The sequence below is a fragment of the Lithobates pipiens genome, unplaced genomic scaffold (genome assembly GCF_037356315.1).
Source record: "Lithobates pipiens isolate NorthernLeopardFrog02 unplaced genomic scaffold, aLitPip1_a1.2 Scaffold_16, whole genome shotgun sequence".
In the NCBI taxonomy this organism is placed as follows: domain Eukaryota; kingdom Metazoa; phylum Chordata; class Amphibia; order Anura; family Ranidae; genus Lithobates; species Lithobates pipiens.
The window spans coordinates 45,751,422-45,767,028 of NW_027507748.1; the positions used below are offsets into that span (position 1 = coordinate 45,751,422).

General features: G+C 46.0%; 1 protein-coding gene across 2 annotated transcripts in view; it reads left to right on the forward strand.

The window, feature by feature from the left end:
- The window catches only part of C2CD2 (C2 calcium dependent domain containing 2), a 171,122-nt gene that overhangs the window by 74,323 nt on the left and 81,192 nt on the right, over positions 1 to 15,607 (forward strand). For both annotated transcript variants that reach the window (XM_077479840.1, XM_077479841.1), the window contains exon 5: positions 5,273 to 5,380. In XM_077479840.1, coding sequence (XP_077335966.1) covers positions 5,273 to 5,380 — 108 coding nt within the window. The remainder of the gene's footprint in view (positions 1 to 5,272; positions 5,381 to 15,607) is intronic.

Genomic DNA, 15,607 nt, shown 5'->3' on the forward strand with positions numbered 1-15,607 from the left:
TCTCTCTCATTCTCTCTCTCTCTCTCTCTCTCTCATTCTCTCTCTCTCTCTCATTCTCTCTCTCTCTCTCTCTCATTCTCTCTCTCTCTCTCTCTCATTCTCTCTCTCTCTCTCTCTCTCATTCTCTCTCTCTCTCTCTCATTCTCTCTCTCTCTCTCTCTCATTCTCTCTCTCTCTCTCTCTCATTCTCTCTCTCTCTCTCTCTCATTCTCTCTCTCTCTCTCTCTCTCATTCTCTCTCATATTAATATATAATATTTGGGGTTATGATTAATTTTCTAGTAAAAAAAATATGATTTTTACATGTAGGAGACAAATGCCAGAATTGGCCTGGGTGGCAAGTGGTTAAAACACAAAAAAAAAACATTAATTGTATTAAAGAAAATAAATTCAACCCAAAGGCATTTTAGTTCCCCTTTTATACTTCAGGCGTTGGGGACAGTTCAGAAAGCTCACTGAGGACTGTGGCTCCGGGGTGTGTATGGGAAAAAGTGCCTCTTTAACACACCAGCCTCACACTCCTCTGCTGTGGTTTTGGCGGAGCTCTCCTTTAGACCAAAGCATTTCACTCTGAGGCCCCATAGGAGTCGTGTTCTCCCCTCCCGCTGTGTTATGTTCAGGAATTTTTCTCCTCTGTGCTCCACCCCTGGAATGTCCCCGAGTTCATGACATGGAAAATCCTCCATTATCCCTGGGCTGGGGAGACGCTTCAATAACAAATGTGCTTATGAAAGTAAAAGCAGTCAGCAAGGTGGATTTGATTTAAATCACTAGTAAAAAGGCTTGATATCAATCAACTCAATTTAAATCATACGTTTTAAAGAGCAACTGTCATCTCTGTCATGCTGTTGGCCCCTCCCTGGACTCGCTGTTGGCCCCTCCCTGGACTCGCTGTTGGCCCCTCCCTGGACTCGCTGTTGGCCCCTCCCTGGACTCGCTGTTGGCCCCTCCCCGGACTCGCTGTTGGCCCCTCCCCGGACTCGCTGTTGGCCCCTCCCCGGACTCGCTGTTGGCCCCTCCCCGGACTCGCTGTTGGCCCCTCCCCGGACTCGCTGTTGGCCCCTCCGGGCGCTGTTGGCCCTGGGCTGGGGAGACGCTTCAATATCAAATGTGCTTATGAAAGTAAAAGCAGTCAGCAAGGTGGATTTGATTTGGCCCCCCCGCGGACGCGCTGTTGGCCCCCCCCCGCGGACGCGCTGTTGGCCCCCCCCGCGGACGCGCTGTTGGCCCCCCCCGCGGACGCGCTGTTGGCCGCGGACGCGCTGTTGGCCCCCCCCCCCCGCGGACGCGCTGTTGGCCCCCCCCGCGCGGACGCGCTGTTGGCCCCCCCCCGCGCGGACGCGCTGTTGGCCCCCCCCGCGGACGCGCTGTTGGCCCCTCCCCGGACGCGCTGTTGACTCACCAAAAGTCCCATTCACTTTAATAGGATGGCTGGTGATGCGGCAGTGACATAACAAGGTGAGAGATGTGGCGGCAGCGGGTGAGTAGATGTCCGCTAACAGACGCTGCCATAATAAGTCTGCAATGACAGGTGCTCTTTAAATGTAAGGACTCATTCTTACTGGTAGTTAGAATCTTTAATATTTGCAAACAAAATGAAGGTTTCCTATTTAGAATAATAAGCCGTCAGGTTATTAAAAAAAGAGATATCAGAACTGATTCAATCATATAGTTTGTAGTGTACATAGATTTGCAAAACATTGGGATAAAAGGAATATTCCTGAACTTTGTTTGTTTTATCTCATTGCTTACTGTGAAATTGTGTGAATGCATCAATGAAGAGGATGTTATCTCAGATAAGATTCATTGAATGAGTTTACCAAAAATGTAAATATTGCAGAATATACATCCTCATGCTACATAACTAAGCTCCATTTCATGCTGAATCAATAAATGTATTAATGTATCTTAAATATAAAACTATCTTTAGATAGATTTTTACTCCAAAAGCATTTTATTAAAATAAATTTTGATAAAAATCAAAAATGCAATTTTTTATTTTTTTATTTTAAATTTATTTATCATTGATTTATAGCCACCCTGGCAGCCAGTAGTATGGCCTGTGCTGTTCCATATCTTAGCCCTTGTACACACGGTCGGGGGAATGTGTCCTATCGGACCGTGTCGTCGGATAATCCGACTGTGTGTGGTCTGCGCATCGGACTGATTCCGTCTGAATATCCGTCGGACCCAATTTTCCAACATGTTGGAAATATTTCCCGACCAACTGGTTCGATCGGTAACATACTCCGATCATGTGTAGAGAATTTTAATCGGACCAAGTGCCACGCATGCTCAGATCAATTATAGATTCCTACATCAAAGCTATTGGCTACTAGCCTGAATGTAGTCCCATCGTAACGAAATTACGTCATCACGTTCTGAATGATCGGATTTTTTGACAACTTAGTCTGACCGTGTGTATGCAACAGTTTCGGACAAGATCCGACGGAGAAAATCCGACGGATTTGGTTGTTGAAATCTCCAACCGTGTGTACAGGGGCTTACTGTAAATGAACAACACAGAAGAGATCAAAGATCACTCTGGTGGAAAAAATTTTTTTTTCCCTTAGCCATTTCAGTACCGGGCATTTTCACCCCCTTCCTGCCCAGGCCAATTTTCAGCTCTGTCACACGTTGAATGACAATTGCGCGGTCATGCATCACTGTACCCATATTAACTTTATTTATTTATTTATTTTTTTGCGACAGAGCTTTCTTTTGGTGGTATTTAACCACTTGGGATCCGCGCTATTGCAAAATGACGGCAATAGCGCGGACCCACATTTTCGGGACTACGTCTATTGACGTAGTCCCGGTTACGAGCGGCCTGCGCGCCCCCTGAGGGGCGCGCGCGGCGCGCTCTGTGATCAGCGAGTCCGTGAGACTCGCCTGATCACCGATCCGTGTAAGGGGTCGATCCCGACCCCTTATCACGTGATCAGCTGTCAGCCAATGACAGCTGATCATGTGATAAAACGGAGCCGGTAATCGGCTAGTATTCCTCCTCGCGCTGACAGCGCGAGGAGAAAAAAAAAAAGCCGATCGCCGGCGGCCGTGTTCGGGACATCAGTCCCGATCACGGCCAGCAATTTAAAAGGACACCTGCCCCCTGCCAGTGCCCACCTGCCACCCGCAGTGCCATCCTGAAATAAAGTAAGTGCCCCCTGTCAGTGCCACCCAGCAGTGCCCATAGTGCCCACAGTGCCACCCAGCAGTGCCCACAGTGCCACCCACAGTGCCACCCAGCAGTGCCACCCACAGTGCCACCCAAAATCTGCCTCAGGTGCTGCACCCCAGTGCCGCCCAGCAGTGCCGCCCATCAGTGCCCAGCAGTGCCGCCCATCAGTGCCCAGCAGTGCCACCTATCAGTGCCCATCAGTCCCATCTATCTGTGGTACCTATCAGTGCCCATCCGTGCCACCCATCCGTGCCACTTATCCGTGCCACCCATCCGTGCCATCTTATCTGTGCCCATCTTTGCCCATCAGTGCCGCCTTATCTGTGCCCATCGGTGCCGCCTTATCTGTGCCTATTAGTGCCGCCTTAACTATGCCTATCAGTGCCCACCAGTGCAGCCCATCAGTGCCCACCAATGCAGCCCATCAGTGCCCACCAATGCAGCCCATCAGTGCCCACCAATGCAGCCTATCAGTGCCGCCTAATCAGCGCACTTCAATGAAGGAGAAAAATGACCCGTTTGCAAAATTTTATAACAAACTATTAAAACATGATTTTTTTTTTTTTTGCATCTTTTTTTGTTTGTTTAGCAAAAAATAAAACTCCGAGCTGTAACTAAATACCACCAAAAGAAAGCTCTATTTGTGGGAAAAAAATGATAAAAAATTCATTTGGGTACAGTGTTGTATGGCCGCGCAATTGTCACTCAAAGTGCATCAGCGCTGAAAGCTGAAAATTGGTCTGGGACTGAGGGGGGTTTAAGTGCCCAGTAAGCAAGTGGTTAATCACCACTGGGTTTTTTTTTATTTTTTTTATTTGCTAAACATAAAAAAATAAAAAAAACAGAAAATTTGGGGGGAAAAAAAATGTATTTTCTTCGTTTCTATTATAAAATATTGTACAGAAGTAATTTTTCTCCTTCACTGGTGTGTGCTGATGAAGCTGCACTGATGGGCACTGATAGGTATCACGGATGAGCACTGATAGGCGGCACTAATATGCAGCACTGATGAGATGGCATTGATAGGTGGCACTGATGTGTATTAATGGGCAGCACTGATGATCACTAGTGAGCACTGATTATCAGCGCAGACCCACCCTTTGGGAAATCCACTTATCAGCTCTCCTTTACTCAAGCTGACAGAGATAAAAGGACCTTCCTATTTACACTGTGATCAGCTGTGATTGGACACATCTGATCACATGCTAAAGATCCTGCATAATTGGCTCTTTACCATGACCCCCGGGGGGGGGGGGGGGGGGCACGTGCGGCATGTTCTGAGGGACGTTGTATGACATCCAGTAAGAACAACTAAACCACTGCCCAGCCGTCATATTGCTATAGGCCAGGCGGGATGTGGTTAAGGAGATAACCCAGCAAGGCCCTATTAACCTCTTCCCGTCCATGCTATAGCCGAAAGACGGCTGCAGTGCGGACCTACTTTGCTGGAAGGGCACCCATAGACGTCGTCCTGTGCCCGAGCGGCCTGTGCGCCCCCCGCAGGGCAGGTGTGGCGCTCTCTGTGATCAGCGAGTCTGAGACTCAGCCAATGACAGCTGATCATGTGATGTAAACAGAGCCAATAATCGGCTATTTTTTTCCTCCTCACGCTGGTAGCATGAGGTGAAAAAAAAAAAAGCTGTTCACTGGTGGCTGCGAGAGGGACATCAATCCTGAGTGTGGAGAATCTCTGCCCGATTCGAGCGACAAAAAAGGGTCCAGAACTTGTTTGAGCTTTTTGTAGCTTCAGGCTTCAAACTCCAAAACGCTCAGGTGTGAATGGGGCCTAACTGAAGAAACGGCTGCGCTGCTGTCAGTCTGCCATGTGGGGAGGGTAGAGATCGGCGCTGCTCTTGTGCGCAGTGATCGTTTTTTTTTTTTTACTCTTGTATGACTGACTGCCTGTTAATTGAAGCCGCCAGTTGTATGAATGAGGCAGAAGAGGCATTCGGCCAAAAGCTCCCAGGATGCATCAGAAGTGCACTTGTACCAGTGTCATTAGACCACTTTACCTGTGTAATCGTTATCATGTGATGTGTGGACAGCCGTTCAGGTCGTGTTTATATTATGTAACCCGTTCCTGTTTTTCCAGCTCGAGTTCCGTGTGAAAGAAGAGGATAGGGGCAGCATTCAGGTGGAGTGGACGATGGGGAACTTTACGGACCTCGATCTTCAGGTGCAACCAAAAACTAAGCTGGAGGTCAGTGAGTAAGTTCTGCAGCTTCAACTTCTCGTTCCTATTGTGCTCCTCTGTGTTCACAAACAAAGCACAGACCTTAACACAGGCGCTCACCCTATCTTGGCAGCCGTCTCCACTATATTCAGTAGTTGTGCCCATAAGTTTACATACCCCGGCAGAGTTTATGATTTCTTGGCCATTTTTCAGAGGATATGAATAACACAAAAACTTTTCTTTCACTGATGGTTAGTCTTTGGCTGAAGCCATTTGTTATCAATCAGCTGTGTTTACTCTTTTTAAATTATAATGGCAACAGAAACTACCCAAATGACCCTGATCAAAAGTTTACATACCCTGGTGATTTTGGCCTCATAACATGCACACAAGTTGACACAAAGGAGTTTGAATGGCTATTAAAGGTAATTATCCTCACCTGGGATCTGTTTGCTTGTAATTAGTGTGTGTGTATAAAAGGCCAATGAGTTTCTGGACTCCTGACAGACCCTTTCGTCTTTCATCCAGTGCGACACTGACGTTTCTGGATTCTGCGTCATGGGGAAAGCAAAAGAATTGTCAAAGGTTGAAAAGGTAGTTGAACATAAAGGGATTTAAAAAGATATCCAAGGAATTGAGAATGCCAATAAGCAGTGTTCAAACTCTAATCAAGAAGTGAAAAATGAGGGGTTCTGTTGAAACCAAACCACGGTCATGTAGACCAACTAACAGTTCAGCCACAACTGCCAGGAAAATTGTTCGGGATGCCACAAAAAACAAAACAAAAAACCCACAAATAACTTTCACTTTCTGGTGAAATACAGGATTCTCTGAAAACATGTGGTGTGGCTCTTATAAGATGCACAATAAGGAGGCACTTGAAGAAAGATGGGCTGCATGGGCGAGTCGCCAGAAGAAAGCCATTACTACGCAAATGCCACAAAGTATCCAACTTACAATACACCAAACAGCACAGAGACAAGCCTCAAACCTTCCGGCACAAAGTCATTTGGAGCGATGAGACCACAATTGAGCTTTTTGGCCACAACCATAAGACCCCTTTCACACCAGGGCGTTTTGCAGGCGCTATAGCGTTAGAAATAGCGCCTGCAATCTGCCCTAAAAAAGCTGCACCATTGTCTGTAGTGTGAAAGCCTGAGGAAGCGGTGCGCTGGCAGGACGTCAGGGAAAGTCCTGCCAGCAGCTTCTTTGGAGCGGTGAAGGAGTGGTGTGTTTACCGCTGCTCCCCATTGAAATCGATGGGGCAGTGCTGTAATACCGCCGCTATTCCGGCGTATTGCCGGCGGTTTTAACCCTTTCTCGGCCGCTAGCGGGGGGGGTAAAAGAGTCCTGCTAGCGGCCGAAATGTGCCGCAAATCCGACGGTAAAACACCGCTAAAAATAGCGGCGTTTTACCGCCGACACTATGGGCGGCATGGTGTGAAAAGGGTCTAAACGCTACATTTGGAGAGGAGTCAACAAGGCCTATGATGAAAGGTACACCATTCCTACTGTAAAACACAGAGGTGGATCGCTGATGTTTTGGGGATGTGTGAGCTACAAATGCACAGGAAATTTGGTCCGATGGCAAGATGAATGCAGTATGTTATCAAAAAATACTGGAGGAACATTTGCATTCATCAGCAAGGAAGCTGCGCATGAGATATACTTGGACATTCCGACATGACAATGATCCAAAACACAAGGCCAAGTCAACCTGTCGTTGGTTACAGGAGAATAAAGTGAAGGTTCTGGAGTGGCCATCTCAGTCTCCTGATCTCAATATCATTGAGCCACTCTGGGGAGATCTCAAACGTGGTGTTCATGCGAGACAGGCCAAGAATTTACAGGAACTGGAAACTTTTTGCCAAGAGGAATGGACAGCTTTACCATCTGAGAAGATAAACAGCCTCATCCACAAATACCACAAAATACTTCAAGCTGTCATTGATGTTACCCACTTAAGCCCCGGACCATTTGGCTGCCCAAAGACCAGAGCACTTTTTGCGATTCAGCACTGTTATAGTGTCTACAAAATAGGGGATCGTTTTATGGCATTTTTATTATTTTTTTACTAGTAATGTCGGTGTTCATCGATTTTTTTTTTCATGACTGCAACATTATGGCGGACACATCAGACACTTTTGGGACCATTCACATTTATGCAGTGATCAGTGCAATTAAAAATGCATTGATTACTGTGAAAATGTGACTGACAGTGAAGGGGTTAACCACTAGGTGGCCCTGTAGAGGTTATGTGTGTTCTAGGGAGTGATTCTAACTGTGGGGGAAGGGGCTATGTGTGACAAGACACCGACTGTCATTAGGCAGAACTGGGAAATGCTTGTTTACATCAGCATTTCCCCGTTCTTCCTCTCCGTGAGACGATTGCGGGTATACCCACGAACATAGAGTCCGCGGGACCCGCGATCACACTTGCGGAGGTCACGGCAAACCGCTTCTTAAAGGGCAAAGTACAGGTACGTTAATCTGCCTATACACTTGCCCTCCTGCTGACGTATATTAGTGTGAGCTGGTCTGCAAGCGGTTAAAGGGGGCAATACATGGTATGAAAGTGGGGTGCCCCTTAAAAAAGAAAAAAATTAAAAGTCAGCAGCTACAAAAACTGCAGCTGCTGACTTTTAATAATCGGACACTTACTTGTCCCAGGGTCGAGCGATGCAGGGGAACGAAGCCCCTCTCGTTCCCTGCTCAGTGGCGCCGGCATTCTTACTGTAGGCGCCCAGCTGTGGCTTCACAGCCGGCACCAACTGCGCATGCGCGAGCAGCGCCGCGCGCCTTGATACTCCGCGCAGTCATCTGGGACCTGTCACATGTCCCAGATGACTGACTACGCCGAGGGGAAGTGACGTCAGGTGCCGGGCACTGAAGGAGGTAGACTATGAGGGACCCCCTAGCAACAGGCATTTGGAGGTGAGTTAATTTTTTTTTTTTTCCAAATTTTAATTTTTTTAGGAATTTTAATCTTTTTTTTTGGGGGGGGGGGGCGCCACTTTAAGAACTGGGGTATGTAAACTTTTTCTCAGGGTCATTTGGGTAGTTTCTGTTGTCATTTTGATAAAAAAAAAAAAAAAAAAAAAGTAAACACAGTTGATTGATAATAAATGGCTTCAGCCAAACACCAGCCATGTGTGCTAAAGCCCGCCGTCAGCTGACATAACAGGGCCAGTCCAGGCTGGGGCAAGATCGCAACAGCTCTCTGCTCTGCCACCCCCTCCCCCCTCCACGCTCACTGGAGCACTGTGGGCTGTGGAGGAGGCAGGAGCGGCTTAGGCTCTCAGGGGCTCGCTGAGCTGGGTGCCAGTCCAGGCTCGGGCAAGATCCCGACAATGAAGTCTTAGCTGTAATGCTGCCCAGGGTCCAGTGCAAATAATTAATATGTGCTTTATTTTTTATTTTTCATGTATGAACGTCTTTATTAAAGTGGTTATAAAGCCTAAACATTTTACCGTAATGCATTCCTTGCGTTTAAGGTAAAAAACGTGTAAACGTCAGTATCCCCCCTCCCCTCCCCTGTCAGTTGGGGGGCTCCTGGTAGGTGTTGGAAACATGCAAAGCAGCCTCTTACAAAGCCCTTAGGCAGCATAAGTATGGGCATTCCAAGCAGGCATTTAGCTTAAGGCTTGACCAATATCTACAGGAAGGGTTGTATTAATGTCTCGCCTGAGCACAAAAAGTGGAACACCTTTATCCAAAACTTTATGGAGAGGATGGGGTGAAGTTTTTAGTGGGTGGCTTTCCCCTTACTTCCTGTCTCGTTGACCACACATGAATTTAGGAGGGATCTCCCCAATGGCAGCACAGATAAGTAGTGAACACCTGACAAAGGTTCTAACGCTACCCCACCAAAGAAGGTGGCCGTCTAAAGACACACATAAATGATTTGAAAATCGTATGATTCCCCGATCTACACTGAATGTGTTGCTCAAGGAATGCCTTCCGCAGCACTATTGTGTTCTGCCAGTGGGAGGGCGCGGGGAGCCTTACCAGCCAGCAGAACACATTGGTTACTGCTAGTGGCTATAAGCCACCTGCAGTAATTTGCATGTAAAATATCCAACAGACTGGTTGTACCAAAGTCGATCCATCGATGACTTGGGTATAATCAGCCTGCCCATACATAGATCGAATCTTGGTTGGTCCCTGCTAAACCAACCAAATTTTGATCCATGTATGGGCCGGCTTTAGGCCCAAAGTATTCCCTGGTTATCCATTGTTCATAAGCTCTTGTAGCAGCCAAGAGTTTCCTTTATTTGAACTGGGAACACTTGGTAAGCATTTGCAAACATTTTAAAGTGGAGCTCCACCCGAAAGGGGAAGCTCCACTCGTATGCCTCCTCGCTCCCTGCCTCCACATTTGGCACTTTTTGATGGGGAGCAGGTACCTGTTTTTGACAGGTACCAGCTCCCACTTCCAGCTCGGTGTACCATGGCGAACTGTGCCGGAAATCCATCCCCTTTCCCTGTAGCCAGCCTATTCACAAAGCGCCGTGTGCTTCGCTCATGTAGAGTAGGAAACCAGCTGCATAACCACAAAGCTTCACTGCTGGTTTCCCTTAGTCAAGATGGCGGTGCCAGCACCTGAAGTATCGGTTCAGGTGAACACACCGCTGCATTCTGGGGCAGGTAAGTGCCTCAATATTAAAAGTCAGCAGCTACAGTATTTGTAGCTACTGACTTTACATTTTTTTCTGAAGAAGCATGGAGCTCCTCTTTAAGCAATTTTTAGGCCTTTGAAAACCGTTTTTTTATTCATATAAGATTAGCATTTTTTTTCTAACTGCAATTATTTCCTTCGAAAAAAGGGTATAGCAGGTATTAATTTTCATGTTCATTGTATAAGTGTAGAGGGAATAAAAGAATTCTGTACGCTCTGATGACTCCTAGGAAATGGTAGCTTTATGCCTAGAGAAGCTGTAGGCCTCCTGCAGGCATCTGATAGAAAGAGGCTGATGTGACAGTTGACAGCCACAACCAGAAGAACCAACCACAAAGCCAAACCAATCACATATATGTGTGCAATGTCTACAGAGAATGGCTTTTTTACAGTCTGAAACCTTTTTATTACCTCACACCGAGCTTCTCTGCTTTTAGTAATCTACTTTAGTTACATTTTATGGCCAAAGTTTGTGGACATCAGTGCGCTAGTTGGACATCTTGTTCCGAAACATAGGACAGCAATTCCCCCCCTGGGACTTCAAAGGCTCATTTACACTTGCTTCAAAATGTGCCATTTGTCCGGTTTCTTGAAAACGTTCTGAATGCCAATCAAAACGTCTGTCACTAAATAAAATTGATATCTTACAGTCCAGTTCATGCATTATGTTTGCTTTGCTGAGTGAGGGTTCAGCAGAGCTAGGGGTACTACTGAGCAAGGGATCTGCTGAAGGAGGGTACTAATAAGCTTAAGTTCTGGTGAATGAGGATACTAATAGGCTGAGGATCTGCTGAATGAGGGTACTAATAATCTGGGGAACTGCTGAATGAGGGTACCAGTAAGCTAAGGATCTGCTGAACGAGGGTACGAATTATCTGGGGAACTGCTGAACGAGGGTACTAATTAGCTTGACAACTGCTGAACAAAGGTACTTATTAGCTGGGGAACTGCTGAACGAGGGTACTAATAAGGTCCCTTTCACACCGTAACTTTGACACGATTTTTCCACAATTTCAGGGAATGCCTGTGTAAACTTATGTCAACTCTCACCAAAGTTGGACCAAAGTAATACAGGGGCTACTTTTGAAGTTTGTACGACTTGAAGTCGCACAGAAATAAATGGTAATCATTGGAAATCATGGGGTACAACTTTGCAGTCCCAAGTCACAGGACAAGTCGCACAAGCTGGGGATCTGCTGAACGAGGGTACTAATAAGCTGGGGATCTGCTGAATGAGGGTACTAATAAGCTGAGGATCTGCTGAGCAAGGGTACTAATAAGCTGGGGTTCTGCTGAACAAGGGTACTAATAAGCTGGGGATCTGCTGAACGAGGGTACTAATAAGCTGGGGATCTGCTGAACAAGGGTACTAATAAGCTGGGGATCTGCTGAACGAGGGTACTAATAAGCATGGGATCTGCTGAACAAGGGTACTAATAAGCTGGGGATCTGATGAGCGAAGGAATTATTAAGCTGGGGTTCTGCTGAACAAGGGTACTAATAAGCTGGGGATCTGCTGAACGAGGGTACTAATAAGCAGGGGATCTGCTGAACGAGGGTACTAATAAGCTGGGGATCTGCTGAGCAAAGGAATTTTAGCTGGGTATCTGCTGAGCGAGGGAATTATTAAGCTGTGGATCTCCTGAATGAGGGTACTAATAAGCTGGGGATCTGCTGAGTAAAGGAACTATTAAGCTGGGGATCTCCTGAACGAGGGTACTAATAAGCTGGGAATCTGCAGAACGAGGTTACTAATAAGCTGGGGATCTGCAGAACGAGGATACTAATAAGCTGGGGATCTGCCGAACGAGGATACTAATAAGCTGGGGATCTGCCGAACGAGGATACTAATAAGCAGGTGGTCTGCTGAACGAGGGTACTAATAAGCAGGGGATCTGCCGAACGAGGGTACTAATAAGCAGGGGATTTGCTGAACGAGGGTACTAATAAGCTGGAGATTTGCCGAACGAGGGTACTAATTAACTGGGGATCTGCTGAATGAGGGACTGGGGATCTGTTGAACCAGGGTACTAATAAGCTGGGGTTCTGCCGAACGAGGGTACTAATAAGCTGGGGTTCTGCCGAACGAGGGTACTAATAAGCTGGGGTTCTGCCGAACGAGGGTACTAATAAGCTGGGGTTCTGCCGAACGAGGGTACTAATAAGCTGGGGTTCTGCCGAACGTGGGTACTAATAAGCAGGGGATCTGCTGAATGAGGGTACTAATAAGCTGGGGATCTGCCGAACGAGGGTACTAATAAGCAGGGGATCTGCTGAACGAGGGTACTAATAAGCTGGAGATTTGCCGAACGAGGGTACTAATTAACTGGGGATCTGCTGAATGAGGGACTGGGGATCTGTTGAACCAGGGTACTAATAAGCTGGGGTTCTGCCGAACGAGGGTACTAATAAGCAGGGGATCTGCCGAATGAGGGTACTAATAAGCTGGGGATCTGCCGAACGAGGGTACTAATAAGCAGGGGATCTGCTGAACGAGGGTACTAATTAACTGGGGATCTGCTGAATGAGGGACTGGGGAGCTGTTGAACCAGGGTACTAATAAGCTGGGGTTCTGCCGAACGAGGGTACTAATAAGCTGGGGTTCTGCCGAACTAGGGTACTAATAAGCTGGGGTTCTTCTGAATGAGGGTACTAATAAGCTGGGGATCTTCTGAGTGGGGATTCTACGGGTCCCCTTTTAAAATCAACACACATTGGGCATTTGCCAAGCTTCAAAAAAGCATCACAGAAGCACCAGAAACACATGAGAAGCACGCTGAAGCTCTAATATGTGTTAAAGCTGAAGGGAGTGTAAATGAACCCGAACAGCCACCACTCCTCTGGGAAGGTTTTCCACAAGATTTAGGAGTTTCTGTGGGAAGTTGTATCCATTCAGCCAAAAGAACATTTGTTTGTTGGGTTGGATGTCTGATGTTGGGACAAAAGGACCTGGTTTGCTGATGTTATTCCATCCCAAAGGTTCTTGGAGGGTTGAGGTTGGGTCTCTTTGCAGGCCACTTCTTATTGTTCCTCACCAAACCTATCCTACCATTATGTTTCATGGCCCTGGCGTGTACACCGGGGCACAGTAATGCTGGAACTGAAGTGTTCTTCCACAAACTGTACCCATACAGATATTTGCTGTGACTTTAGCAGTATTCTTCACAGGAGAGACCTGGAGTAGATCATTAGAAGAGGTTTCTCTATACTTCTGGCTATAAAATGTGTCAAGGTGGAAAGATGCTTCAGTGGTCACACTGGCACATTGGCAGGGCACTCATGCAATTGTTACCATTAACCAACATGGATGGTGAGCAACCACCCGAACTGCCCTCTCCTGCCAGGTGAGCCGTCATTGTGGATTGCCCAATTTGTTGGATTTGACTTCTGCAACCAAGCAGTCTGACAGGTCAGGTTTCCCTAAGTAACCTGGAGGGTGATGTTCAAGTGTATTTGAACCCTAAAAAGTCGTATTTGCTTCCTTTGTGGACTGTTAAAGCGATAGCAAAGGCCACTTTTTTCATTTATACTTACAGGTAAGCCTATATTAAAGCTTTCCTGTAGGTACATGTGTTTGAGATATTTACTGCAGACACTTTACCCCCCTTCCTGCCCAGGCCAATTTTCAGCTTTCTGCACTGTTGCACTTTGAATGACAATTGCGCAGTCCTGTATCGCTGTACTCATAAGAATGTTTGTTTTTAAAAACATTTTTCAGACAAATAGAGCTTTCTTTTTGTGGTATTTAATCACCGCTGCGCTTTTTTTAAAAAATTTTGCAAGGCCAGAAAGTTTTAAAAAAAAAAGTGTTTTCTTCGTTTGCATTATAAAATTCTGTAAATAAATGATCTTTCTTCATAAATTTAGGCCAAATTGTATTCTGCTACATTTCTTTGGTGAAAATAACTGTAACCCGTGTATATTATTTAGTCTGTAGGAAAGTTCTAGTCCACCAACTAGGATATGTAATCAATCAATCCTGATGTACTGACGGCCTAGCTCATTTCTTGAGACCCAAAAACGCCACGACAGTACAAATATCCCCCAAATGACCCCTTTTTGGAAAGTAAACCGTCTGAGGTATTTAGTAAGAGGCATGGTGCGTTTCGACCGGGCTTCTTTCTGAGATTTGTTGTTTACAAGTTAAAAAAAAAATTTTTTTTGCTAGAAAATTACTTGGAACCCCCAAACATTATAAAAAAAATGTTTCTAACACCCTAGAGAATAAAATGGCGGTCGTTGCAATACTTTCTGTCACAACGTATTTGCGCAGCGGTCTTACAAGCGCACTTTTTTGGGGAAAAAAATACACTTTTTTGAATTAAAAAATAAGACCATAGTAAAGTTAGCCAATTTTTTTTTTTTTATAATGTGACAGATAATGTTACGCCGAGTAAATTGATACCCAACATGTCATGTTTCAAAATTGCACCCGCTCGTGGAATGATGACAAACTTTTACCCTTAAAAAAATCTCCATAGGCAGGTTTAAAAAATTATTGATCTCGCTCTACCGATTGCGATGCTGCCTCGCATGTGTGGTTTGAAAACCGTTTTCATATGCGGGCGCTACTCATATTAGCGTTCGCTTCTGCACGCGAGCTTGGCAGGACAGGGCGCGTTTAACCGATTCCCGACCAGCGCACGCCGATGTACGTCGGCAGAATGGCACGGGCAGGCATATTGGCGTACAGGTACGTCCAATCTTCAATGCCGCCCTGCCATCATGAGCGCGGCGGCGCGCTCACGTGCCGGTCGGGACCCCCGTGAGTCCGGTCGCGGGTCCCGCGGACTCGATCACCGTGGGCATACCCGCGATCGTCTCACGGGACAGCTGAATGGAGGAAATGCCGTGTAAACAGCATTTCTCCATTCTGCCTAGCAACTAGTGACGCTGATCTCTGCTCCATGTGATTGGAGCAGAGATCAGTGTTCACTAAATGAAAGCCCAACCCCCCCCCCCCCCCCCCACAGTTAGTAACACACCCCTAGGAACACTTAACCCCTACACTGCCACCCACTGGTTAACCCTTTCACTGCCAGTGTCATTTACACAGGAATCACTGCATTTATATAGCAGTGATTACTGTATAAATGACAAGGGTCCCAAAAATGTGTCAAAAATGTCCGAGGTGTCCGCCGCAATGTCGCAGTCACAATAAAAATCGCTGATAGCCGCCATTACTAGTAAAAAAATAATAATAAAAAAGTATTAATAAAAATGCCATAAAACTATCCCTATTTTGTAAACGCTATAACTTTTGCGCAAACCAATCAATAATCGCTTATTGCGATTTTTTTTTTTTTTTTTTTTTTTTTACCAAAAATATGTAGAAGAATACGTATCGGCCTAAACTGAGGGGAAAAAAAGTTTTTTATATATATTTTTGGGGGATATTTATTATAACAAAGTAAAAAAGTATAACAAGTAAAAAATAATGCTTTTTTTTCAAAATTGTCGCTCTATTTTTGTTTATAGCGCAAAAAATAAAAACCAAAAGAAAGCTCTATTTGTGGGAAAAAAAGGACGTCAATTTTGTTTAGGAGCCACGTCGCACGACCGCGCAATTGTCAGTT